Below are 25923 nucleotides of genomic sequence, written 5' to 3'. Positions count from 1 at the left end.
TTTCCTTTTTCTTTTCTTTTTCTTTTTATGTTTATTTTTTCAGTGAAAGAGAAAGAGAGAGAGTAAGCAGGGGAAGTACAGAGAGAGGAGAGGACAGAGACTCCGACGTGGGCTCTGTGCTGTCAGCAAAGCGCCCAGTGCAGGGCTGGAATCCGCAGACCGTGAGACTTTGACCTGGGCCAAAGTCGACCGCTAAACCAACCGAGCCACCCAGGTGGCCCTAGAAGAAGCTTTTTCTAACACCTTCTTACCGAGACACTCCCTCACTGTAAGCAATCCGTAAATCTATCTTTGTTCAGTTACAGGTATGTTCTTGGTGGTCTTTGGCTAAAGGGCATTTAAGCAACTCGACTGGATGATACTGTCATTCTCTGAGATGGGAAAAATGGTATGAACAGTGGTTGCGGCAGACTAACTCTGCTGGGCCCTCTGGCAAGAGTGTCTGTGGATCCAGTCACAGGCTGGAAGACTTGCCAGTACCTCTCACAAGCCTCTGAGGTTTTTCCTGATCCTCCAAGCAGGTCTCACTAAGGAAACACTAACTTCATTTACATTAAAACATGGAAAGAAATACTAGCTGATATTTAACGAATATGTGCTATGTGCCAAGAATTGTTCTGGTGCCAAGCATTGTTCTAAGGGATCTATTCTTTGCTTGTTTTTTTTTTTTTTTTTTAATTTTTTTTTCAACGTTTATTTATTTTTGGGACAGAGAGAGACAGAGCCTGAACGGGGGAGGGGCAGAGAGAGAGGGAGACACAGAATCGGAAACAGGCTCCAGGCTCCGAGCCATCAGCCCAGAGCCCGACGCGGGGCTCGAACTCACGGACCGCGAGATCGTGACCTGGCTGAAGTCGGACGCTTAACCGACTGCGCCACCCAGGCGCCCCTCTTTGCTTGTTTTTTAAAGTAGTGTGTGGCTCGAACTCATGACCTGGAGATGAAGCGTCGCAAGCTCGCTGAACCAGTCAGCCACCCCCAAGAGCTACATGTTTTTATTCATTTAATCCTCTCATCAACCCTAAGAAGATAGGTACTATTATTACCAGGTTTTACTATTGAGAAAACTGGGGTACAGAGGTGTGAGAATTGGAACCTATTTCACACTCAAGGCTCTTCAGAGCCATCCTCCAGCCCCAGCCAGCTAAGCCGAGGCAGCCATCTTGTTTGTAGTCCTCTTCGACTGCAACTCCCAGCACCCTTCGCGACAGCAGCTCTCCACACACAACAAATCCCGGCGTGCCCCTCGGCGGCCCGGGGTGGAGGGTTCTAGAAGGCGTGACGTGGGGTCGAGAGCGGGCTCAGAGGCGGGCGCCTCTCAGCAGTCGCTGTGGCCGCAGCTGCCGGGCCTGGGGACGCGGGCGGCCGGGGCCGCGGACGCAGCCTCCTCGTCTCCCCGGCCATGGCCGCGCTCGGCCGGCCCTTCAGCGGCCTCCCTCTGAGCGGCGGCCCGGACTTCCTGCAGCCGCCGCCGGCCTTCCCCGGCCGGGCCTTCCCGCCGGGAGTGGACGGCGCCGAGCTGGCCCCGCGGCCGGGACCCCGCGCCTCCCCGAGCAGCCCCGGCGGGAGCGCGGCGCGCGGACGGTGAGGAGCCGGCGGGGCGGGCGGGCGGGCGCGGAGCTCCGGCTCATTAATCCTCACGACCCTCCGCGGGGGGCTCCTGAGCCCCCACATAGCGGATGAGAAACTGATCCCCAGGGACGTTAACTGTTAAGTCGCTTGGGGCCACACAGCCCGGGAGTCCGGGGAGGACCGCGGCAGGCCTGCGCTTCCGAAAAGTGAGCAGACTTTGCCGAGCTTGTCCACTTGGGGCCGGGGGTGGAACCCGGGCCGCCCGGAGCCCGGCCGTCCCCTCGGCGCGGCCGCCAGTGCTAACTTTCAGCGCTTCTCAGACACTCCCTCGGTTTCTCGTCTGCAAAGAGGGACAGAAATGGGTCCTGCTAGTGAGACCGTGGAAGTAAAGTGCTTAGCACAGTGCCTGCCCCCAGAAACGTTTTCCCCACGTCGGTCCCTCCGGATTCATTTCCCCCTCTCTTGACAAAGTGAGAAGTTGAGATTTCAACTTCTGACTCGGCCGGGACCACCCAACCAGACCGACCTTGTGATCTGGATATCCAATCCCAGTCGGGAAGGAAGGGGACAAGCCAGTACTTGTGGCATCGGCAAGATTATTGGGGAAAGGAAGAGTGGATGCCGAAAGCACAGGCTCAGTAAATTTCTCAATTGACTGATTTTGTTTGTTTCAACAGTGTTTCAGTTCGCTGTAAAAAGAAGCACAAGCGAGAGGAGGAGGATGACGAGTAAGTGTCAGGTGCCATTTATTCACTTTATGGTCATTTAATCTATTTTATATTCTCGGTTACCTAAAAGTGAAAAGGTGAAACGTTAGGTATCTGTGCAAGGAGGCACAAGGAACTAACTGCTAACACTGGTCGCCTTTTAGGGAAAGTAACTGGGTAGCGGGCATGCCGGAGGGAGACTTCTCTCTGTAATCCTTAGCAATGTTTGAGTTTTCATCCATGTAAATATTATTACGTGCAGAAAGTAAAAGAATTTCAAGTGTGCAAAAGGGTAAAAATTGTAAAGTGTTAGAGTGCATGCTCCCCTTTTCTCCACAGATGGCAACCCCTGTTACCTGTTTCCAATTTCTCCTTTGGAAGATAATCTAAAAACTTAACGAGTTTATAACTGTATATACCTCAGGTTTTCTACATTTCTAAGAAGGTAACTTCACATTGTGTAACACTTTGATCTTTTCATTTTGCTATCCTGTGGCTTGTTGCATATGGGCAGGTAGACTTCTACCTAATTTCTTTTGCAACATTGAATAGAATTCTGTTGTAAGTAGGTATAGATCATTAACCAGTCTCCTGTCCATGGCTTTCTAAATTCTTTCTAGTCTTTTGCTTTTACTGTAGGTTAAATCTACCATGCCCTTCTTTTTTAAAGTTCCTTGTAGGGGCGCCTGGGTGGCTCAGTCGGTTAAGCGTCCGACTTCGGCTCAGGTCATGATCTCTCGGTTGCTGAGTTCGAGCCCCACGTCGGGCTCTGTGCTGACAGCTTAGAGCCTGGAGCCTGCCAGTTTCTGTGTCTCCCTCTCTCTCTGCTCCTCCCCTGCTTGCACTCGCTCGCTCTGTCTGTCTCTCTGTCTCAAAAATAAACATTAAAAAAAAAAGTTCCTCGTATATATGTACAAGTAGGTTCATGGATTTCTAGATGGGGTATGGCATGCATTTTAAATTTGAACAAGAGTTGTTGCCAATTTATATTCCTTTTAACAGTGGAAATGGTTGCTTCTCCATCTTGTCACCAGAACTGTGTTTTCAAACTGTTGGTTTGTTTGTTTGTTTTCAGACTTTTTTTTTTTTAACCTCACTTCCGGGTAAAATAATTACATCTCCTAGACAGGCCGTGTAATAGAAAAATGAGTGAAAGAATCTCTCAAAGAAGATATCGAAATGACCAACCAAAAGAAAGGTGTTCATTTAACTTTATCAGTCTTTAGGAAAATGCCTAGTAAAAGCCTCAGTGTGATCTACTTTACCACCAGATATTGGAGCACCCAGTAACTCTGCAATACTATAGATGAGAATGTAAATTGGTACAAGCACTTTGGGAAATAGTTTGGCATTATCTAGTAAGTTGAAGGCATACCTACTCTGTTACCCAAACGTTCCACTCTTGAGTAGGTACACACTCGCAGCAGGAGGCATGTACAAGGTTCATAGCGTCCTTGTTCATAATAGCTCTAAGCTGGAAAAGACCCATAGGTCCCTCAACAGTAAAATGGGTAAATTAAATTCATACAAAGGAATTCTATTCAGTACAAAGGGGCAAAAGAGAATGTATTGCATTTATCAACATGGATATGTCTTATAAGCATAATATGAGCAAAAAAAAAAAAAAAAAATCCCAAGAATGTATACAGTACAATTTCCTAAGTATAAGGTTGAAAGCCAGGCATAGTTTTGCCCTAAACATTGTTTAGGGATGCATATTTACGTGCTTGATAATGTATTTTTTAAAAGAAGTAAATACTGTAATACAGTGTTTACCTGTAGGATGGAGAATATAGAGTACCATCTTGGGATGTTGGCAGAGGTCTGTATCTTGAATGTTATTATTTTTTTAATGCTTATTATTTTGAGAGAGAGCAGAGGAGGGGCAGAGAGTGAGAAGGGAGAATCCCAAGCAGGCTCTGCACTGTCAGCACAGAGCCTGATGTGGGGCTCAAATTCACAAACTGAGATCATGACCTGTGCCAAAACTGAGAGTCAGATGCTTAACCGACTGAACCACCCAGGCGCTCCTACAAATGTTATTTTTATGGATGCATATTTTCTAATTATTCATTGAATTGTATAAGTGTAGGATTTCATAGTTAAAATATGATCACTGTTTTAACTTATATCTTGTAAATTAAAGTTACGTCGAACATCTTTTCATTTAATGCATTCGTGTTTCATTGTGTCAGTTGTTCATGTTTGTGCAGATTTCCTATTGCCGTATTGATCTTTTTCTTGTTCATCCATAAGAAATCTTTACTAAAGAAATCAGTAGTTTGTTATGTGTGTTATGCTTCCCCAAAATTTGTCATTTGCCTTTTAACTTTGTGTAGGTTTTGTTTGTTTTTTGGCCAGCAGAAACTTTGGATTTTCTAACTTTTTGAAGCATAGGCTAAATAGATTTGAAAGTTGTGTCAGTTTAAAAACCATCAGGCCAGACAGGATTTAGGTTCTTAATTGCCTTGGGATTGCTGCGCATACATAGGGACCTCTTTGCTCTTGTCTTTTGGAGTACTCTATAAGACATACTTGAATAAAGAGTCCCAGTGTTAAAAGTTTGAAGCGTAAAATCTGTTGGCTTAAAAAGTTAACCACCTTTGGGGTGCCTGTCTGGCTCAGTTGGTAGAGCATGCAGTGGGGTTGTCAGTTCAAGCCCCACATTGGGTGTAAAGCTTACTTTAAAAACTAAATAAAACCATCTTTAATTTACAGATGAAGAGATTGAGGCCCTGAGAATGAGGAACTTGACATTTGGATATCTAATGCGTGCTGCCCACCTGCCACTTCCATAGCTCTTATCTGTACTTTGAAGTCTTTTATATCACATTTTCTTTGGAGCTTAATTATCATTGATCTCTAATTGCTTGCAAATGGACCTACAAGGCATGAGATAATTTAGTCCAAATCGTGTTGGAGGTTAGAGATCAGAACGCAACTCTTACACTCAGTTGCATTTCGTAGTTGAATTATTGGATGTGCTAGGAAATTATCTGTTCTCTCCAGATAGATGTATTCTTTTTCTTAGCTGGTTTTGTGTGTGTATAGTTTCTCCTGCTTTCCAAAACACCACACCATAAAACTATCCACTATTACAGAAATATTTGATGTATAGCTAGACATTTTTAATACTTTCTTATCAGTTAAAACCAACTATAAACTAAACATATTATTGTGCTCACTTCAGCAGCATGTGTACTAAAAATTGGAATGATACAGAGATTAGCATGTCTCCTGTGCAAGGATGATACACAGATTCGTGGAGTTACATATATTCAGATTATAGCTATAGTTGTGAGCATAGCATAAGATTGAGAGTTGTTGAATCACTATGTTGTACACCGTAAACTAATGTAACACTGTGTCAACTATGCTAAAAAGAAAAAAAGACCTCAAAAAACGAAACCATTTTTTAAAAACATTTAATAGTTGATTCCAATAAAAGTCTAGGTTCAAGAGAGCATTGTCAGATTTTATATTGCCAGAGACTTTAATGTTGATTTTTGTATCCTTTTTTTTTTAAAGTTGATTTTTGTAGTTGTACCGTGAATAGAAATTTCTTGTAAAATACATACCACTTCCTTTGACCTTCAGTTTAGAGAGTCAGAAGCTGTGGTAGCCATTAACAAATTTTTTTTTTTTTTTTTTTTAAGTTGCAGAGTTGTGTTCTGTTTCTGACATTGCACTTGCTGATGCCCAAGCAATAAAGTACTTCTGGTCTAAATACTTAATTAGAATAGGACCAGTTGTCTATTTAACCTGCTTCAGAGTGTTTTCAACTAAATTGGGCATGTTGTAGTACATGCAAATACTAGTTCATGGCATAAGCTTGAACTGTTGAACTTCCTGTAAGGAGGCCGCAAGTTCCAGTGAGAATGGCATAAGAGCTAGGACTTGGGAGCTTTGGTGTCTGGTGCCCAACGTGTAACTCTACCTTATATGACAAAGAGACTCAGAGCCAAATCATAGTCTCTGACATTCTGGAGAGGATCAAGAGAATCATCTACAGCCTATTGGAACATACCTGATCAAGCATGTATTTTCGTCCTGCAGGAGTATAGAACACCTGTAGACTATCTCCCCATGTGGAGCAAGCAGAATTGTGACAAAATATGGCTGGTGCTGAATTGCTGCTTTGTGGTTTTGGTTTCTGTACTTTCCACATGACCTACCCAGAGCCAAATAGGAATGACTTTAAGTTCCCACATTGAATACTTCTAATCTGAGAAAGCAAAATCTTGCAGGTACAGTCTGATATAGTAGAGAGCAGTCGAAGAAAACATCTCAAGGAGGCTGTCAAAATGACAGAAAATGCAAAATTCTCCATCTTGCAATCACACACTATCAAAAATTAGAGTTTTTTGTATAAGAGTTTAGGCATAGGGATTAGACATAGGGATGATAAATGTTTTATTTATATGATTCTGAATTTTCATTGATTTTTTTTTTTTTTTCAGTTGTCCAGTAAGAAAGAAAAGGCTAACTGAAGCAGGGCTGTGTGCTGGTCCTAATGACTGGATTCTTTGTGCACATCAGGATATAGAGAGTCATGGAGTAAATCCGTGTACTAGTGGCCTCTCTGCACCTGGCATGTTAGATGTAATTTGTGAAGAAATGGATCAGACAACGGGAGAACCACAGTGTGAAGTTGCCCGAAGGAGGCTTCAGGAAATTGAGGACAGGTGAATGGGTAGTGTATGTTGCTGGCTTCTTGTTGGTCTCATGTGCCATCTCTGCTCTCTTAAGCTAGTCTAATTAGTCAGTTTGGTCATAATGGTGATCCTCAGTCTCTCAGACTATGAACTCAAAGTTTACACATTAAATGTTAAAGTAAGTTCTTCTCATAGAACTTTGCTGGATGTTAGTGTTTCTGAATATTAATTTTTGGTTTATGGGAGTTTTCAGGGACATGTTCTTCAAATTTGATTGCATCTGATGTAAAACTTGTGTTAAATACTGAGTAACTCTTCTGCCTGTACTTTCTTCACTCAGCCTCATGTTTTACTTGATCTTTTCCTATAGCATCTGTTGCTTTTATTATTTTTTAAATTTTGTTCAATTGCTACAGTACATAACAGCTTGACTAATTTTTCTTTCTCTGCTTCTGCTGCCTTTATTTAGGATAATTGATGAAGATGAAGAAGTTGAAGCTGACAGAAATATTAACCATCTCCCCAGTCTTGTTCTTTCTGACACCATGAAAACAGGTTTGAAGAGGGAATTTGATGAAGTCTTTACAAAGAAAATGATTGAGTCCATGTAAGTGTTGGTTCCTGGTTTCCCTTTAATTGTGATCTTGAAGGGAGACCTGGTGGTGTCTCCAGACAAGGCCCGTGCTATCCTAGTCTTGTCTCCTGCTCACCATCCCAATGAAAGTACAATAGGTTTTCTATTTAGCTTAGTCTGGATACAGGCTTTTTTCTTAGTTAACTGTGGGTGAACAAGATACTGTGCATGGACAAGTTTGAAGTATACATACCTTCTTAACCTCAGATTCTTTTGAAGTTCTGAAGTGGGTGACCATCTAATACTTCGGGATGGGAGGATTGACGATAGCCTATTCTCTTAAAGTATTGTTGTAGGATATGGAACCACGTTTCAAAAGCTCTTGTTTACCAGCCTCTGTCAATTGTTCAGGAACACCATTAAGACCTAGAAAACAGGTGCCTGGGTGGCTCAGTTAAGTGTCCGACTTCGGCTTAGGTCATAATTTCACCACTCATGAGCCCTGCATCAGGCTCTGTGCTGACAGCTCAGAGCCTGGAGTCTGTTTTGGATTCTGTGTCTCCCTCTCTCTCTGCCCCTTTCCCACTCTGTCTCTCTCTCTCTCAAAAATAAATAGCATTAAAGAAAAAAATTTTTTAATAAAAATAAATAAAAAGACCTTAAAAATAAACTAGAAGAAATCTACCATTAGCCAAAACAGTTACCACAAAGGCCACAATCCAAAGCTCGTGTTCTTGCCTCATAGTGGATAATTTCTCAGGGCTTTAGCTCTAAGCCAGTTTGCTCTTAAGTTAGACCCAGCTTACTGAGCTCAGGTACCTGGATTCTGAGTAGAAACGAAGAAACAGCAAGTGAGAGCAGTACAAACTCATAGTGGTGAGTAGTAACAATACAGTGTGAGGACTAGAGCGGAAACTAGAAAGCACACATAACCTAAAAAGCAAAGCAGCCTGGGGCCATTAACATAAAAACTAATGCTAGTCTGTAATTCCTATAGTCCTTGAGCTTACAAGATCTGAAGCCATCATTATCCACCTGTAAAGTAATAGTCAAGTCACAAAGTGCCATTTAGGTGTTGCCTGGAAAATACCGTAGACAGATTTGATACTTTGTGAGGGTAAGTGTCAGATATCTGAAAAAACCTCTTAGGACACCAGCCCCAGTGATGCCAAGCAGATGAGGCATTATTGCCTTTGGCCACAGTGGGTTCAGCTGCTGCTTGATGTTAGATCACAGAGGTTTTGCATTAGCCCCCTAGCTCGAGCTTATAATTAACTAACCAGCCCTGAGAGTGGGTAAATAGCCAAGAGTAAACAGGTCATGTTGCCCTACAGCCTAAAAAAAATAGCAATTTCTGCTCTCAGTAGTTTTCCAGAAGCTAACCTTTGGGAGTATTCTTCATTGTGGTTTATTTAGTTTTATTTGCCTTTAGGTTCCAGAAACCATCAAACCATCACTGGATGGAGGAGGACTGAGGGGCAGGCAGGCCCTGGCAACATAATCGTTTAGACTTATTGCAAAAAGCATTATACTTCATAGTTAAACTAAGCAAAAGGTATACAGAGATGCTTTTAATGTGTTTGGTCAGTGTTTCATTTATAGTTTAGGGGCACCTGGGTGGCTCAGTTGGTTGAGCATCTATCTGACTTCGGCTCCGGTTATGATCTCATGGATCGTGGATTCGAGCCCCACATCGGACTCTGTGCTGACTGCTCAGAACCTGGAGCCTGCTTCGGATTCTGTGTCTCCCTCTCTCTCTGCCCCTCCCCCTCTTGCACTGTGTCTCTCTCTCTCTCTCTCTCTCTCTCTCTCAAAAATAAATAAACGTAAAAAATTTATAATAGTTTAGTAGAAGATAGTAGCTCATATCTACTAATATTAACCACAATTTGAGAAACTTATAACAGCATTGAATCAAGGGCCTCTGTTTTTCTTTTTCTTTTTTTAATCTAATTTATTTTTTATAGTTTACATCCAAGTTAGCATATGGTACAACAATGATTTCAGGAATAGAATCCTTAAGCCCTTTACCCATTTAGCCCATCCCCCACAACCCCTCCAGCAACCCTCTGTTTATTCTCTATATTTAAGAGTCTCTTATGTTTTGTCTCCCTCCCTGTTTTTATATTGCTTTTGCTTCCCTTCCCTTATGTTCATCTGTTTTGTATCTTAAAGTCCTCACATGAGTGAAGTCATATATTTGTCTTTCTCTGACTAATTTCACTTAGCATAATAAGGGGCCTCTTTTTCACATTGGATGTTTATATTGCTTTTATTTAAAAAAAATTTTTTTTTCAACGTTTATTTATTTTTGGGACAGAGAGAGAGACAGAGCATGAACGGGGGAGAGGCAGAGAGAGAGGGAGACACAGAATCGGAAACAGGCTCCAGGCTCTGAGCCATCAGCCCAGAGCCCGACGCGGGGCTCGAACTCACGGACCGCGAGATCGTGACCTGGCTGAAGTCGGACGCCTAACCGACTGCGCCACCCAGGCGCCCCAATATTGCTTTTATTTTTAAATATTTTAAGTAATCTCGGGGCACCTGGGTGGCTCAGTCGGTTAAGTGCCCGACTTCGGCTCAGGTCATGATCTCATGGTTTGTGAGTTCGGGCCCCACGTGGGGCTCTGTGCTGACGGCTAAGAGCCTGGAGCCTGCCTCAGATTGTCTCTCTTTCTGTTCTTCCCCCACTTGCCCTCTGTCTCTTTCTGTCTCTCAAATATAAATAAACATTAAAAAAATTTTTTTTTTTAAGTAATCTCTATGCCCAGTGTGGGGCTTGAACTTAACAACCCTGAGATCAAGAGTCACATGCTCTTCTGACTGAGCCAGTCAGTTACCCCTGTGTTAGTTTTAATCACAGCATCAGTACAGCTGGTTGGTTTGGTTAAAAATGCATGCAGAACTGTAAAATTATATGTATTTGCGTGTCTTTCTAAAGATATGTTTGGATCATCACAAGTCTTTTTTTTTTTTTTTTTTTTTTTTAGTTTATGTACTTAGGGGCACGTGGGTGGCTCAGTCAGATAAGCGTCTGACTCTTGACTTCTGTTCAGATCATGATCTCACGATTTGTGAGTTTGAGCCCTGCATGGGTCTTAACGCTGACAGTGCAGAGCCTGGTTGGGATTCTCTCTCTCTCTCTGCCACCCCCCCTTCCCCCTCTCACTCGCACTCTCTCAAAATAAATAAAATTTTAAAAGAAAAAAAATAAAGTTTACTTACTTATTTTGAGAGAGAAAGAGAGAGAGAACGAGCAGGGGAGGGGCAAAGAGAGGGAGAGAGGATCTGAAGTAGGCTTTGTGCTGATAGCAGAGAGCCGGATGCAGGGCTCGAACTCAAGAACCATGAGATCATGACCTGAGCTGAAGTTGGATGCTCAACTGACTGAGCCACCCAGGTACCCCATAAGTCTCCTAGTTTGATGCCATCAGTTCTTAACTCTAGATATTTGGTAGCAAACATTAGCTTTTCAACATGTATCCTTTATTTCTGTATCCTAAAAGTTTTGATAAAGTCTGTGTTTTATGTCTTAGGAGCCGTCCTTCCATGGAGCTTGTGCTCTGGAAACCTCTCCCTGAACTCCTTTCTGATAAGCCAAAGCCGTCATCTAATGCTAAGAACTACACAGGAGAGAGCCAAACCAAGCATGCAGCTGCTGGCACTGCCTTCCCTGGGAGAACTGAACTGTTCTTGGAACCTCGGCAAACAGGGATGCCTGTTTACAGTGGTTTGGAGACAGCCGCTTGCACAGAAGAAGAGATGGAACTCTAGAAACCAGTTTCTATGCTAAAGTTGTCAAATTTTAGAAGGCTCATGTATTTAGTCGTGAGCCTACTTGTATAGTATAGGGACTTGAAAGTTTTATAAAACGGGTGTAATAATATCTCCACCTGTGATTTGGGGTGGGACTCTTCATTTTGGGTAGCCATTTCTTGAATCCAACTTTTTGCCAAGGAAGCTTGTCTCAAGGGAAAAGCAGTTTTCCAGGGGGCTTATTAAGGGAATGTGAAATTGTGGCCTGCAGAGGCAAGTATAAAAGCTGTGTATCTAAGGGTGACTTAAGTCATCTGTTACATTATCTAAACCATTCAGATAATCAGAGAAAATTCAGATGCTTGAATCTGAAAAAGATGCATTAAGAAAGAAGGATGCTCCTACTATGACTGTGCCCTGACAGTTGAGTCACAACTTCCATCTATGGATATAGGAGCTCTGTTTACGATGGTGACTGTGTATGATTGGGAAGAGGAGGGAGAAAAGCAGTAGCTTAAGCCTATTGCTAAGAGATTTAACAGAGGCTCTGAAACTTGTATGTTGTCTGTTCTGTGTATCTATATTGATTTAATAGCTGGTAGCATTGTGGCTCACCTCTTAGCCTCTGCAAATGCAATGAAAATAGAAAGAAAAGATTTTTCCTTCAAGGCTTTTTTGCCTTGTGCTACTGTTGCTCCTTGGTTTCCCTTGCACGACACTTGAGGAGTGTTTACAACGTAATTAACTTTGAACGATAGTTAAAAAGTGATTGTGAGGTAACCCATGTGTAAATTGGCTACGGAAGAAAGTTTCCTTAAGTAATCCCAAGGAACTGCCATGTCAGCTAAGCCCAGCATTGATAGATATTTTTAAAAGGTTATGCCTATGTTAGCAAGTCGAGTATTTTAGTGTTAACGTAGAAAACAGTAACAGAATAATGAACTGAGAACATATGGGTGAGTGACATTGAGATGTACTGAACTAGCCACTTTGCCCGGTGCTTCAGCTGTTGGTGCAGTAAACCTCAGAGTTAATAGAGAACAGCTTCCTGCTAATAGGACATCTTCATCTTGAGGAACTAAACCAGGCTCAAGGTGTTCTTTGGGGATAACCAGGATTGAAGTTTTTTTATTTCTCAGGAAGGGCTCTTCTGTGTGGCAAGGACTCAGTAGTGCCGATTAAAACAACACTTCCTTTAGCGCTACAGAATATCCACTATAACTTATTAAATAAGTGTAATAGTGTAATACTGGCCCTTAAAACACACAATGGGAGACCACCCCAGTTCTTTTTGTTCTGTTTTGTTTTCCGGGTTTCTTCCTCCTTTATAGGAATCAGATATCTTATGTAGAAAAAAAAAAATGGTTTATGCCAAGTAGAGGTGACTTTTGAGAAACCAGCTCCCAGGCATTTTTGAAACCCATGCTGAAATCCCTCCCCTTGTAACAGATGGCGTAGAAGTAACAAGTCTGTTCATTGGACTGTTTCTTCCTTTGCCTGTTGTTCCTGCTTTCTCTATTTCTGTCTGGATAGTCAGGAAAAGATTTAATGTTTAATATTTAAACAATATTTAATGTCTACACAGTAAAATTATTCGAACTTCAAACCAGTATTAAAACCAGTTGGAAACCAGCTAATAGTTTCTTAATCTCAGATTTAGAGATGAATGTAAACTGTATTCTGTTGAAATGTGCAAGTGTTTGATTCATGCTGTTTGAAAAACTCCTGCCTTTAGGTCATTGTTTAATGGGACCAACTTACAAAGTTTGTAGCCTTAAAGAAATTGCCGTGCTAAAAAATTTTGTTCTGGTGTAACTTAAAAACGTGAAGTGACCATCCAGAATTTGGAGTTCGTCCCAGTGTTAGGGTGGAAGGGGTGACGACTTTCCAGAGAAGGACCCAAAACACACTAAGAGTGTCTTCGATAGGAATTGTGGGGTAAGCCTCTGCTCGAAGGTCTGTATGAGGAAAAGGAGGAACAGCTCCAAAACAAGGTTCTGATACCACTGGTAACTATAGGAGAGAATTAAGAATCTGTTCATTAAAATCCAAACAACTTGTTTCAGGAGTCAGATTATCTGACGTGATTAATTATTTCTGCAGGAAAATGGATGTTTAATGCTCCTTTTTAAACTTTATCCTTTTGCATATGTTTGTACAGAAATTTTCTTCATCCTTGTGGTGCTTATTCATCTGAGCCGTTTCCACAGTCTCCATGCCTCTGCTTTGTTTTTCTTTTATAGTGTAAGGCTTTTGCTTTTGCCTTAAGGTTTCCCTAGGGAATCAACAGGTCTTTTCATTTCGTACAGCTTTGAAGCATGGATCAAACATTGGCTTATTACGCTAATGTGTGAAGAGAAAAACTATCTAAAGCAGGTGAGCTTTAATGAACAAATGTATATTTTCTCTGAGTTTGAGTAGGTGTGTGTGGGTTTTTTTTTTTAATATAAAGTTAAGTCCAGTTCTCAAAAATATTAATCAGTCGTTAAAAAAAAAAAAACAAACTCATTTTCAAAAAAGGTGCAAATATAAAATTTAGAAAAAAACAAACTAGGGTGTGGGGCTAGAACCATGAGAAGAAATGCTTATTTATAAGCAGGTTCGTTAATTATTTTGGATTTGAAATTTGGTTTCATTATTTAATAGTGACAAGAACGGTGTAGTACTAGGAAGGTTCTGGAAGATACTGTCAACTTTAAAATGAGAATCTGATGTTTCTGTATTTTATTGTTTTCAATAAAACTTAAGTGTTTTGATTTTGAGGTATTTGTATTCCTGCACATAAGTAAGCAAAATTAACTACCTCTTTCTTTTAAATTGTATTTAAAGCAGCATTCATATTAGTGAGGGGCTTAAGTTTATTTTGAAGAGGTGACTATGTTGGGTTATAAGTAAGCTTCATAAATGAATTAGCTATTTCCAAAATAAACTAGGTTTTGCCGTTCTAAAACCCACAGAATGCTTTCCACTCTACTTAGCAGTTTGCTGCTGTCAGTCAATAGCATTGAGTGGCAGTCGTGACTGATTGCCAGTATTCAGATGGCAGTAGTGACAGTCTTCAAAACTGTTTAAATATAGAGTTGGAAACAGTATATGGACTTCACAGCATTTTTGTTTTTATAAGTTGGGGACCTTTAAAAATAGGGAATAAGAAAATTGCATGGTATTTGGTTAGTGGTCATTCCCTAAGAGTTGACAGGTCACTGGGTGGCAGTGTTGCCTGCATATTTACAATCTTGATAACCGTGAATCCCTGAATCGTGGGCAGGCGGAGTTAAGTTTGGGGTGCAATTGTGGAAAACTCAGGATATTGTTTTTCACTAAAATTTGGAAATCACAGCTAAAAGTTACCTACCCTCGTTATTTTACAGATTTGGAGACTAAAGCCTAAGTAGTGAATGACAGTTTAGTATTAGAATCAAACTCAGCAGGTTCAGTGTTCTTCCTACTTGACCATTGGTTTTACAGTCTTCTCATAGAATACCTTAAAATGTCATTTAAATTTCATTGAAATAATCTACGATAGAGTGCGGTTCAGTCAGTGTGATACTAAACTCCTTGAGAAAATACAGTTTTGTGTATATCTGTCTGGTCCAAATACTCTGCCAGTGGCATTTTAGAGCTCAGTTGCATGCATTTAGACTACAGCTCCAGCAAGACAAGGATGTTGTCTTTCAACAACTGATTAGTGGGTAAACAGGCCCGTCTTCCTGTCCTTTAATGAACTTGAGAAGTCCCCAGGTAAAGATTTCATTCTTAGCATAATAGAATTTAACTGATAAAATCTTTCTGGAGTAGGCAGGGTTACCTTTTGCCTACGGTTCTGTTCCTACCTTATGTCTGCTTCAGTAGCATACCTAGTAGAAAAGCAAGGGGGCACATATACATTGGTGTTACAAGACCCAGGAAAATGGTGTGCAGACATTTGTCACCTGATTGACTTTCAGTTATGGACAGCCCTCTGCATCTAATAGAAATCTTGCTTTGGTTTTGCAGAAGGAGATCTTGATTTTTATTTCTGACCAATTTGTTTCAGTAAGATATCCTTAAATAACAGGTGTTTTGTCAAGGCTGAGCAGCGTTGGGTCATTTTCACCCATCTGTGCAGGAAATGAAAACCCTGAAGATCAACGCAGGTTATGTATGTCCTGTGTTATCCCTGTTCGTACAGCTGCCTCTTTCATGTGATGTCATTCAATGTAAGTTATTTGAGCCTCAATCTCCAGATGCTTCTGCAATTATGATGGAGAGTGGCTAAAATTCATCTGTAATTGCATTTGCCTAGACAATCCCTAAATAGACACCCAGCACTTAGGTTTTCAGTTATAGAAAATCAGGTGATCAGAGTTTTAATCATAGGGACAGCTGGAGGCTGTTGTACATTTATAATACAGAAACTGAGCCTAAGCAAGCTTGCATTGCCAAGAATAGGATTGAGCTCTGGCCTTAGTGACCAGGGATTTTAGGCTGTCATGTGGACATGCCTCCAATCACACCAAACGTATCCCCTTAAACTTGGCTAAAAGTATAGCCTTTGTCTTGCTGCTTGGGATTCTTTGAATCCTTTTGTCTACACTCCTTTACTTTGACCTCTCCAGTGGTAGGCTTAATATTGGCACAGGATGCTGGCATAGGTGAAATGATTTCTGAGGGAAGCCCTTCAGTACCTTCTAAGAGGATTCCCAAGGAAAAACGCACATGAAGGATGAGGTTATCATCTCTATAGCTTTGGGGTAATGTTGATGGTCAGATTTTTCCTTGAACAGGTTCATTCTGTGAAACAAATTCCAGGGTATATAAAATACTGTAAGATTAAAATCCCTAAGTGGATTAGGGGAAAATAGCTAACTTTTGAGTGCTTGGGATGGTGCCTAAGTGTACATATACCAAGAGCTTATAATGTATCACCTCTAGCAACCTTTAGATAGTGACTGTTATGCCCCTTTACAGGTGAGAAAGTGATATTACATGTCCAGGATTACCTGGCAAACCAGTGGCAGACTTAAACTTGAGTCTACCTGGCAAACCAGTGGCAGACTTAAACTTGAGTCTAGAAAACGTTAATCCCTGTAAAAATGCCAAGAGAATCTTGATATTTAATGGCATGTTTTTCTCTGAAGATGGTATATAGCAAAATAATGGTTAAGTGTTCTAGCTTGGTCACTTAACGTCTGTAATATTGGCCAGTAAAGCTAAAGAAGCTCAGAAATACACTAACTACTCAAAGAATAGGTTCCTATCACTTATGGCAGCCAAGAATCGAAGCAGGCAGTAATTAAGGGGGTAAAACTTTCCGTCGCTTTAAAAAGCGGCATGCAGGGGCGCCTGGGTGGCGCCGTCAGTTAAGCGTCCGACTTCAGCCAGGTCACGATCTCGCGGTCCGTGAGTTCGAGCCCCGCGTCGGGCTCTGGGCTGATGGCTCGGAGCCTGGAGCCTGTTTCCGATTCTGTGTCTCCCTCTCTCTCTGCCCCTCCCCTGTTCATGCTCTGTCTCTCTCTGTCCCAAAAATAAATAAACGTTGAAAAAAAAAAAAATTTAAAAAGCGGCATGCTATGCTCCCTGAAGTTGGATAAATTACTATCGTGGCAATCAGTGAAACAAAACAGTAAGACTTAAAAAGCCCAAGAAGAAATCAAAGAACAAAGACATTGCATTGCACTTTTTAATTGCACAGGTAGTTTTAAATAAATGGAGAAAGCACCTTCCAAAAGTTACACTAGCAGGGAAAGATTTCATCAAGCATTTACATAGTAAATTTCCATAGTTTTACAAAAGATTCTTGATCTTTACTTGAACTGTACATGAGGGAAAGGAGTCCCCTCAGGTAGGTGTTCTCTCTGCTTGCAGAAGCAAACTAAAGGACCTAAAATCGGAGACAAGCCTGGGATGCCAAGAAGGGAGAAAAATGATAAAGGGCCATTCATAAATTCCATGTCTAAGACACTTGTCCAGTGACCCTTACAGAAGAATTTTAGGGCAAACTTCTGCCCTTAAGATAAAGGTACAACCTCAAAAGCTGTGATTCTAGATTATAGTAATAAATCTGAGTACCTTGGACTGCTGGATGACAAAAGACAATATTTGGGGTGACCTATAAAGTTTGAACAAATACTTTAGAGGAATTCCCTAGGACTGTACACCCTCTACTTTGGCTTTGTGAATGAAGCATAGGCTTCTCTGCTATCTTCCAGGCAGTGTAATAGTCAAGGAAAAGGGCAACAGCATTGGATCATTCCTTAGACACTAATCAGCTGGGGAAAGAGTTCATTGGCAAAAGTGTCCTCCCAAGAATGGTCTACACCAAGCAGAGAGGACATGTCGCTGAAGGGGGAAGGGGAGCCCTCATATCCACAGTCACTATAAGCATCCAGTAGACAGGAGGATGGCTTCGGGCAGTGGCTGGGTGAAAGTAGATCTGAGGTGCCCAGTTCTGGAATGAAGTCATCTTCTACAAGTTCTTCCTTCACTGAGACAGTGAATTCAGGGTGATCTTTCTCTGAGGGGCTGAAAGGTGCTTCCTCAATTTTCACTACCACATTTGCTTGGCTCTCTGTCTCAGAGGGTATCTCTAAGACGAGGGGCTTGGTATACACGTGGTCAAAACGAATCAGTTCATTAATGGCTTCCAGCTTGGCTGATGACGTCCCCAGTGACGGAGAAGGGGAGGCCGGTAAGGAACTGGGTCCTTCTGGGTAGACCTCTGGTTGTTCCTCCAGGCTGGTAGACTCTGGGGAAGGACATCTGAAGAACATGACTGGATCCAAGTTGAACAGAATGCCCAACAGGATATCAGACTGCAAGAGGCAAAAATTCAATGGAATCCAATCATTAGAATGCACCCAAGAATCTACCTTAGAACACTACTAGGTCCCACAATGTAAGTTAATCATTATGCAATAGCACGACCTCCGAGACTCACAGACCCATTTACCTACACCTTACTCTGTGCTCTAAACCATCCGCAGATAGGGAAGACCGTCAATACTCACTTCTAACCCAACCAAAACCAACTTCTCCTGCCCTCCTCTGCTTGGTTAGGGATATCAGCCATCAAACAGATGGAATTAACAAGTTATAGACCTTTTCACTAAATCCCAATAACCCCTACCTCAGAGTCTGAAGAGTCAACACCGTCAGAATCCATGGGGAGATGTTCTGGAGGGGTGACAACTGGGCCTGCACCTGCTGCAGAGGTGCACGTAGTCTGAGTGCTGCGGACTCAGCAGACCCGGCCACCGGCCTCGCTCCATTCCCCTAGGAGGAAAGACCACCGTGGATGAACAGCTCAAACTGCTGAGTCCTCAAGGAAACACTCACCAGGCAACTGTGGTTCTCTACTTTCAAGAAAGCTAGAAAACTATTCTTTAGAGCTGAAACCTTTCCCTTACCTTTGTTACCTTTCCACTTTATGGAGTCCTCCACAAGAAGAGGAGGAAAGGTTAAGACTAACTTCATTGTCATTTTCTATGCAATGAAACATTTTCACTCCCCAAGCAAAGATTCACAAAGGACTGAAATTCTTAAATAATATCTTCAGAGATGTTCTCCATAATAATGGTTTTTTTTTAATTTTTTTTATGTCTTTATTTTGAGAGAGAGACAGAGCACAAGCAGGGGGAGGGGCAGAGAGAGGGAGACACAGAATCCCAAGCAGGCTCCAGGCTCTGAGCTGTCAGCACAGAGCCTCACACAGGCCTTGAACCCACAGACTGTGAGATTCTGACCTGAGCTGAAGTCGGAGGCTTAACCGACTGAGCCACCCAGAGCCCCCATCCATAATAATGTCCTTAATAAAGTGCTGCAGTGCATTTAGGCCCCAAATCTTTCTGGACAGTAATTTCTTACAGACTAGAACGGCCCTACTGTCAATCTTAGACCACTTAAGTGATCTCAATAAATGGGCCAGGTCCATACATTAAAACCCATGCATCACCTTCTATCAGAGGGATGTCACCATCAAAATGAATCCTTTCCCTACTTATTCATATTCATCAAAAAACCACTATAGTTTTAGTAGCGTTCGGTCAGATTTGACTGGCTCTGTTTCTCTAGTTCTCCTTAATGCTGACATGGTACATTCTGTTGGCTATCAGTATTGTTAGTACTTGCTTTTAGAGAGCTGTGTAACTTATTTTAATTATTAGGCTCTAGTACTATTCACTACCCAGTTGAAAAACGAGTTTAAGTGTCATTAAGGGGTCATGTCACTTAGAACCAGTTCTCACACAGGACATCAGATATAGGAGACAACTCACCTTGGTCTGGGTCTCTGCCTCCTCTTCAGTAAGCAGGGCATCCATCCCCAACCGCTGTCTTAACTCTTGGTTCTCCACTACAAGGCCATGCGTCTTCTCTCGTAAAAGCTGATTTTCTAGCAAGAGTTTCTGGTTCTGTGAAAAAGTTCATAAGAAGCTATTAAAACATCCAGTTCTTTCACTTAAGGGTCCACCTGGTGAAGTTTCACTACAGCTCGTTTCCTTTCCTTCTCCTTAACCTTTTGGAAAACACTTATACAGTTGTTCACAGTAGGTATTCTAAGGAAAGGTCATAGTCATGAAAAATAAGAAGTGCCATTTTGTGGGGTCACAAATACCACAATGCCTCTAACTACTAATATAGACCCAGCAAAGGGTGACTTGTGACTTTAAATATAATGGCAAAAAAAAATCCTATCTTGAACTAGCAAGTAATAATAGAAGTGACAACAGCGAACCATAAAATCACAATATGTTTAAATGTGTGTGTGTTTTCCTTATCGTATTTTGCTGGCAACAATTTAAGATTAGGTAATCAGCGGACCATAGAAGGGGAAGGGAAACGTTAGCAGACTTTTGGCCAAGCCAGGAAGGGTCTCAGGTTTAAGCGACAATTTCCTATCTGCGTTTAGGAATTTCTTAGTACTAACTTGATAAACGTAATGTTGTGATGTTGTAACTCGCCAACTTTGAGATAGATCTCACATGGATGGATGCCAGCAGGTCCCAGCGGGTCGATCGCTTCTGCTCTCCTCAAGCTTCACCACTTAACCACTTAATTACCTAGCTCCCCTAATTTAGACTAGTTTAACTTCCAATTAACTGTCCAATTGTATTCTAAAGAGACGGAAACAACTTGAGATAGGCAGCAAACATCAGAACATTCACCAAGGAAGGATGTACGAGAAATAAAAGGTAAGAGTTTGACCTTAAGTATTTTTACCTCTTCCTCCAAATCTACCACTTGCTGCTCCAGCTCACTCATTCGAGCTTTCTTTCGGTCTCTGGCAGTCTGAGCTGCCACTCTGTTTTTCAGTTTCCTGAGAACAGAAGAGACATACCACAGAGTCATTCCCAAACCTTATTTATATCTTTATTTGAAAACTTGGCCAGCTGCTGCTTTCATTTTCACTTACAGTATACGGTAGACTAAGGTAAAATACACTCCAGGCTCCTCCCCTCAATGGAACGAAACAAAAAATACAGCTTTTTTCATGGATCTAGCTTGAAAAACTGCTTCATTCTTCCCCATATTGCGTCATCCACACCCCCGTCGCATCCCGGCCACAGCAAGGACGCTGGACACAAATACTACTCATCTTGCATCATAAGAGATTTCCTCCTCCCCTTTTTTCACTCCCTCCTAGAACTCAAATAAGGGAGAGGCGGATGCCTTTCGCCCTTGCCGACATTCTGGGCAGTCCCGGGACGCCTGGGCCCGTGTCTGCTCAAGGAGGCACTTATGTCACAAAAGGCACACCGATCACAGAAGAACTAACATTTGAGGAGAGGTGAATACGTGGCATTTCTCAGCCGATCTTTCCAAAGACCTCATGAAATAGATACCATCTTAAGAACGCGGAGACTAAGTTTGACTAGTGAGCCTCACAGACCTCACAGCCCTTCCAACAATTGTCATTTCGGCTCCGCGCCTTCCCAAAATAGTAGGTAAACCAGGAAAAGGCTCCTCGACTCCCTGCTACTGCCCAAATTCAGAAACATTGAATGACAGGTCTGCGGTCACATAGCATGAGGACTCGGAACCCATGTGCCCGAACACCCAGCTCTATGTATCTCTGACATTAGAGACAAAATTGGGCTAGTGGGAGATTAAAAAAAAAAAAAAAAAAAAAAAAAAAAAAAGGCCTAGGCGGCCCCGCACTCCCGACTTCCTGCCCCGCCCCGCCCCACGCCACGCTGGCACCGCACCGGTCAGGCCAAGGGCGCCCGAGCGCGGCAGGCGGCCAGTCCCCGGCCCCTCGCCCTCAGCGTCCGCGCTCCGACCCTCGCCCACCTCCGCAGCGCCTTCTCCTCGGGGCTCAGGTGCGTGAGGCGCTGTCGCTTGCGCGCCTGGGGTGGCCCCCCGCTCGCCGCCTCCGGGCTGGCCCCTCGTTGGCCCGGCACCATAAGTGGCAGAGCCCGGCCGGCCGGGGCTCCGGCGGCGGCGGCAGCGGCGGCGGCGGCGGGCTTGCCGGACAGAAGCAGCACTTTGGGGGCCCCGGCGGCCGGGCTCTGCGCGGACGCCACCACCACCATGGCCCGAGAGTGTGTACGCCAGTGCGCGCCGCCGCCGCCGTCCTCGGGGCGGCCCCGCCGCACCCAGACTTTCTATGGTCGTGGCCCTCCGCGATTGGCCAGCGCCGCGTGACGCGTAGCGGCTCTCGGCACCCATTGGTCCGGCCGGCCCCTGGGAGGCGGGGCCTGAGCGTCCAGCGTGGCGGCTGCGAGGCCCAAGCAGGAGGGGGCGGGGGCGGACCGGTAGGACCCCGGGATGCGGCCTGGAGGGCCTGGAGGTTCCAGGTCTCTTCTGCAAGGGCCCGGAGACCCGCGGAATTTCCTCATCGGACGGGTTTTTACCCCCTAGGCTGACGCAATTCCACCTAGAACGACTGTGTTTAATTCCAAACGAAGAGATTTCCAGACTGATGATTTTATACCAAGACCGCGTGTCACCAGCAGGCTGTCACCTCTGCCCGACCATATTTTATGTCGTGCGCCACGTCGGGCTCCAAGTGGAGCGGAAAGTCGGGAGAGCGCGCCAGCGGGGCCTTGGATTAGAGAAAAGCCTGCAAGGAATTCCGCGAAATAAAGAGTGTTTAGGGAATGAGATCGCGCGTTTTATAACTAGGCTTGGCTCTTAGGTGAGGTTTCATAAACTGAGGCTTGTGATCTCCGAGTGGAAGGAATACATGTAATTTTAATTTGCATTTCTAAATTTTCTATTATGAGCATACTTTTTTCATTTCACGTGTTAAAACGAGGGTCCCGGGGTCTATCTTCAGCCCCCCTGGCACGCGGAGAGGATCGAGGCTCCTGCCCTGACAGCTCAGGAGCAATTTAGGCACATAAATTTATTAGAATCGAGAAATCCGTGGAATCACTCCCCACAGGCATGTTCACTTCTTTTGAAGCAAATTACAAAATGTTAAGTTCCCTGGAATTACAAAGTGATACTTAACTTTAGCAAGTACTTACTGCTTCCCCTGTGCTTAGCACCGTAATGGGTTCCAGGGATGCAAACATTAGTGAAACTAGCTGGTGGCTGGCACTACTCAAAAAGTGAAAAGATAGAATGGGTTTAGGTAATTTTTCAGTGTCATTAAGTCGGATTAGCTCTTCAATTATATTTTGGTGGGGAGGAAACAGGATAGGAAGAGGGAACTAAATCAAATCAGTCTTTTGATACACAGATCCGTTCTCAAGAGGCACAATTTCTGTTATTCCCAGAACTGGGCCATGAGTCTCCCACAGTACACTGAGCTAGCTTGTGCACCTCAGGGCGACCTGAGCATACACTGCTTCAGACAACTGGAAAAGAGGGTTGGGAGGTGATCAGAGAAGCCCCTGTTAGTCCAGCAGGGTGTATGTGAGTAACCATGTGGAGAAGGGCAGAGAAGAAGAGGTGGATGGAGTGCGTTTTGGTCTTGGTTAATGGGGTAGAAATGGAATGTTGAAATTGACTCCTCCAGTTTTGTTTTCAAGGCTTTTTCAAGGCTTTTATCTTTTTGATAAACATTTAAAATCATGCTCAAAAACAGTAATTTGACCCAATGCAGATTACTATCCATGAAGTCTCAAACACTGAAGTCCAAACCTTTGAACAGTTTCATATCCTCTTTGTGAGAGTAATCTGATGTTTCTTGCATCAGGTGCCATTAATATTTTAAAACATTTACTAGGCACTTGTGATAAGAGATATATAAAACACAAAGTTCTTAGTCTTTGTGAAATGCAGGAAACAGTAATGAGAAGCCATAGGTCATTAAAGTCTAAATAGATGTCAGTGTAAAACAAAACAAAACAAAACAAAACAAAACAAAACAAAACAAAACAAAACCCAGTTGCAATTTGAAACTAAAATTCAAAAACTGCTCTAATGTGGTAACCACTAACCACATGTGGCTATTAAGCACTTGAAATGTTGCTAATCTGAATTAAAATTTGCTGCAAATGTGAAATACATCCTCAGTTTGAAAACTTAGTATGAAAAAAAAAAGAATGTAAAATATCTGGTTGATCAGTTTTTATATTGATTATATGTTGAAGTGATAGTATGTTTGATATTTTGAGTTAAACTGCTTTTTAGAAATTGGTTTCACCTGTTTCTTTTATTTATTTATTTATTTTTATTTTTTATTTTTTTGTTTCTTTTTTTTAATTGGCTACTGGAACATCAAAAAAATTTTTTTTAATCTTTATTTATTTTTGGGAGAGAGAGAATGTGTGAGCAGGGGAGGAGCAGAAAGAGAGGGAGATACAGAATCCAAACCAGGCTCCAGGCTCTGAGCTGTCAGCACAGAGTCCAACAGGGGGCTCGAACTCATGAACCATGAGATCATGACCTGGGTTGAAGTCGGACACTCAACCGACTGAGCCACCCAGGCGCCCCTGGAACATTTTAAATTATGCAAGTGGCTTGCAATCTGTTTCTGTTGGATAGCACTGGTCTATATGATATCAATGTGGGAGATGACACAGATAAAGAGAAGAAAGGGAAATGAAAGTGTCCTAAGGTTCTTGCCTGCCTCATTCAGGGAAAAGGTATGCATAATGATTAATCCTAGATGCTATTAGAATAAGTAGATGTGTTAATATTGATTTTAGAATTGGGGTGCATGTACCCCTAAGGATATACAAAAATTTTCCAAGCAACATGTGGGTACATGGATAAAATCTCTTTTCCAAGGTCCAAATCCTTGAGAATGGTACCTCTGAAGCAGATTCTTTTTCCTACCTTGTTTTTTTGGTTTGTTTTGTCTTTAAATGTTTATTTTTGAGAGAGACAAAGTGCAAGTGGGAGAGGGGCAGAGAGAGAGGGAAACACAGAATCTGAAAGGCCCCAGGCTCTGAGCTGTCAGCACAGAGCCCAATGCAGGGCTCCAACTCGTGAACCTCGAGACCATGACTTGAGCCAAAGTTGGACGCCCAACCGACTGAGCCATCCAGGCGCCCTTGTTTTGTTTTGTTTTTTAAGTAAGCTCTACACCCAATGTGGGGGTCAAACTCATGACCTCCAGATCAAGAGTCACATGCTGTAACTACTGAGCCAACCAGGCACCCCTCACCTTGTTTTTTGAGTTACCATTCTTGCATTCTGCAGAACGCAGAATGCTCTTCTCACTCATGTTTAATCTTCCTACGGTGCTTTGCCCTGAGGTAGAAAAATCTCAGGGGGTCTCTGGGGTACCTGGCTGGCTCCTTGGTAGGACATGTGACTCTTGATCTCAGGAGTTGGGGTTGACAATTCAAGCCCCACATTGGGTGCAGAGATTACTTAAAAATAAAATCTTTAAAAAAAAAAAAAAAAAGAAAAAAATCTCTGAGGGTCCAAACAAATAGGTCAGTTTAACTATTAGTGATGGTGTTGAGAAAGGAAATGACAGTCATCAGTGAGTATCAAATCTCTTTCCAGCTGCACTGGTTCTGATTTTTTTTTCTTCTTCTTTTAAATATTTTATTTATTTTGAGAAAGAGAGCACAACCAGGAGAGGAGCAGAGAGAGAGAGAGACAGAGGGAACAAAGAGCTCTGACATACTTACTTCTCACTCAGATGCCTTACTCAGACTCCTCAATTAACTTTTTACTGTGTTTGCCTGATCAATCCCTCTCTCCCTTCTCTCTCTGTATGTATGTATGTAAGAGTGTATTCATTTTTTTCCTCAACAATTTATGAATAAGTTGCAGATAAGATGCCCCATTACTCCTAACTACTTCGCACATATTTCCTAAAAACCAAGGCATATTCTCTTCATAACTGCAGCACAACCATCAAAATCAGGAAATTAACATACGTATAGATGCAACATCACCATCTGGTCCTCGCACTCCATTCAAATTTCTCTGATTGTTCCAATAATGTCTTCTAAAGTCCCACATCCAGTCAAAGATCAAATATGGCATATGGTGATGACCATGTCTCTTTAGTGTCCTTTCATTGGGAACAGTTCCTTGGTCTTTTCTTGTCTTTTCTGACCTTGACATTTTTGAAATGCACAGATAAGCCACAGGTTGGGTTTGTCTGATGTTACTTCATGATTTATGCATTTAGGGCAGCAATATCACAGTGTTGCTGTGTTCTTCTTAGTGCATCATATCAGGAGGTACATGATGTTGACTTGTCCCATAACCAGTGATTATACCTATAACTATAAACTGGTTGTCTGTTAAGTTTCTCCACTCTGAA

General features: G+C 42.6%; 2 protein-coding genes and 1 non-coding gene across 3 annotated transcripts; 2 read left to right on the top strand and 1 right to left on the bottom strand.

The window, feature by feature from the left end:
* Nucleotides 1-1225: 1225 nt before the first annotated feature.
* Nucleotides 1226-14020, top strand: CCDC117 (coiled-coil domain containing 117). The gene is made up of 5 exons (XM_043558028.1): nucleotides 1226-1584; nucleotides 2250-2300; nucleotides 6740-6964; nucleotides 7404-7541; nucleotides 11045-14020. The coding sequence occupies exons 1-5, from the start codon at nucleotides 1403-1405 to the stop codon at nucleotides 11280-11282; spliced, it is 834 nt and encodes a 277-aa protein (XP_043413963.1). The 5' UTR covers nucleotides 1226-1402; the 3' UTR covers nucleotides 11283-14020.
* LOC122471053 lies at nucleotides 5457-5559 on the top strand. Its single transcript, XR_006294078.1, has one exon. It is a non-coding gene; the product is annotated as a U6 spliceosomal RNA (small nuclear RNA).
* Nucleotides 14021-16912: 2892 nt separating the features above from the next.
* XBP1 (X-box binding protein 1) lies at nucleotides 16913-22225 on the bottom strand. The gene is given in 6 exon segments (XM_043558027.1): nucleotides 16913-18058; nucleotides 18373-18480; nucleotides 18483-18518; nucleotides 19520-19654; nucleotides 20463-20559; nucleotides 21534-22225. Coding segments are annotated over 6 exon segments (1176 nt in total). The 5' UTR covers nucleotides 21776-22225; the 3' UTR covers nucleotides 16913-17500.
* Nucleotides 22226-25923: the final 3698 nt, after the last annotated feature.

The sequence above is a fragment of the Prionailurus bengalensis genome, chromosome D3, assembly GCF_016509475.1.
Source record: "Prionailurus bengalensis isolate Pbe53 chromosome D3, Fcat_Pben_1.1_paternal_pri, whole genome shotgun sequence".
Classification (NCBI taxonomy): Eukaryota; Metazoa; Chordata; class Mammalia; order Carnivora; family Felidae; genus Prionailurus; species Prionailurus bengalensis.
Note: the sequence above shows the minus strand (reverse complement) of the source record. Positions and strands in the feature narration are given on the sequence as shown.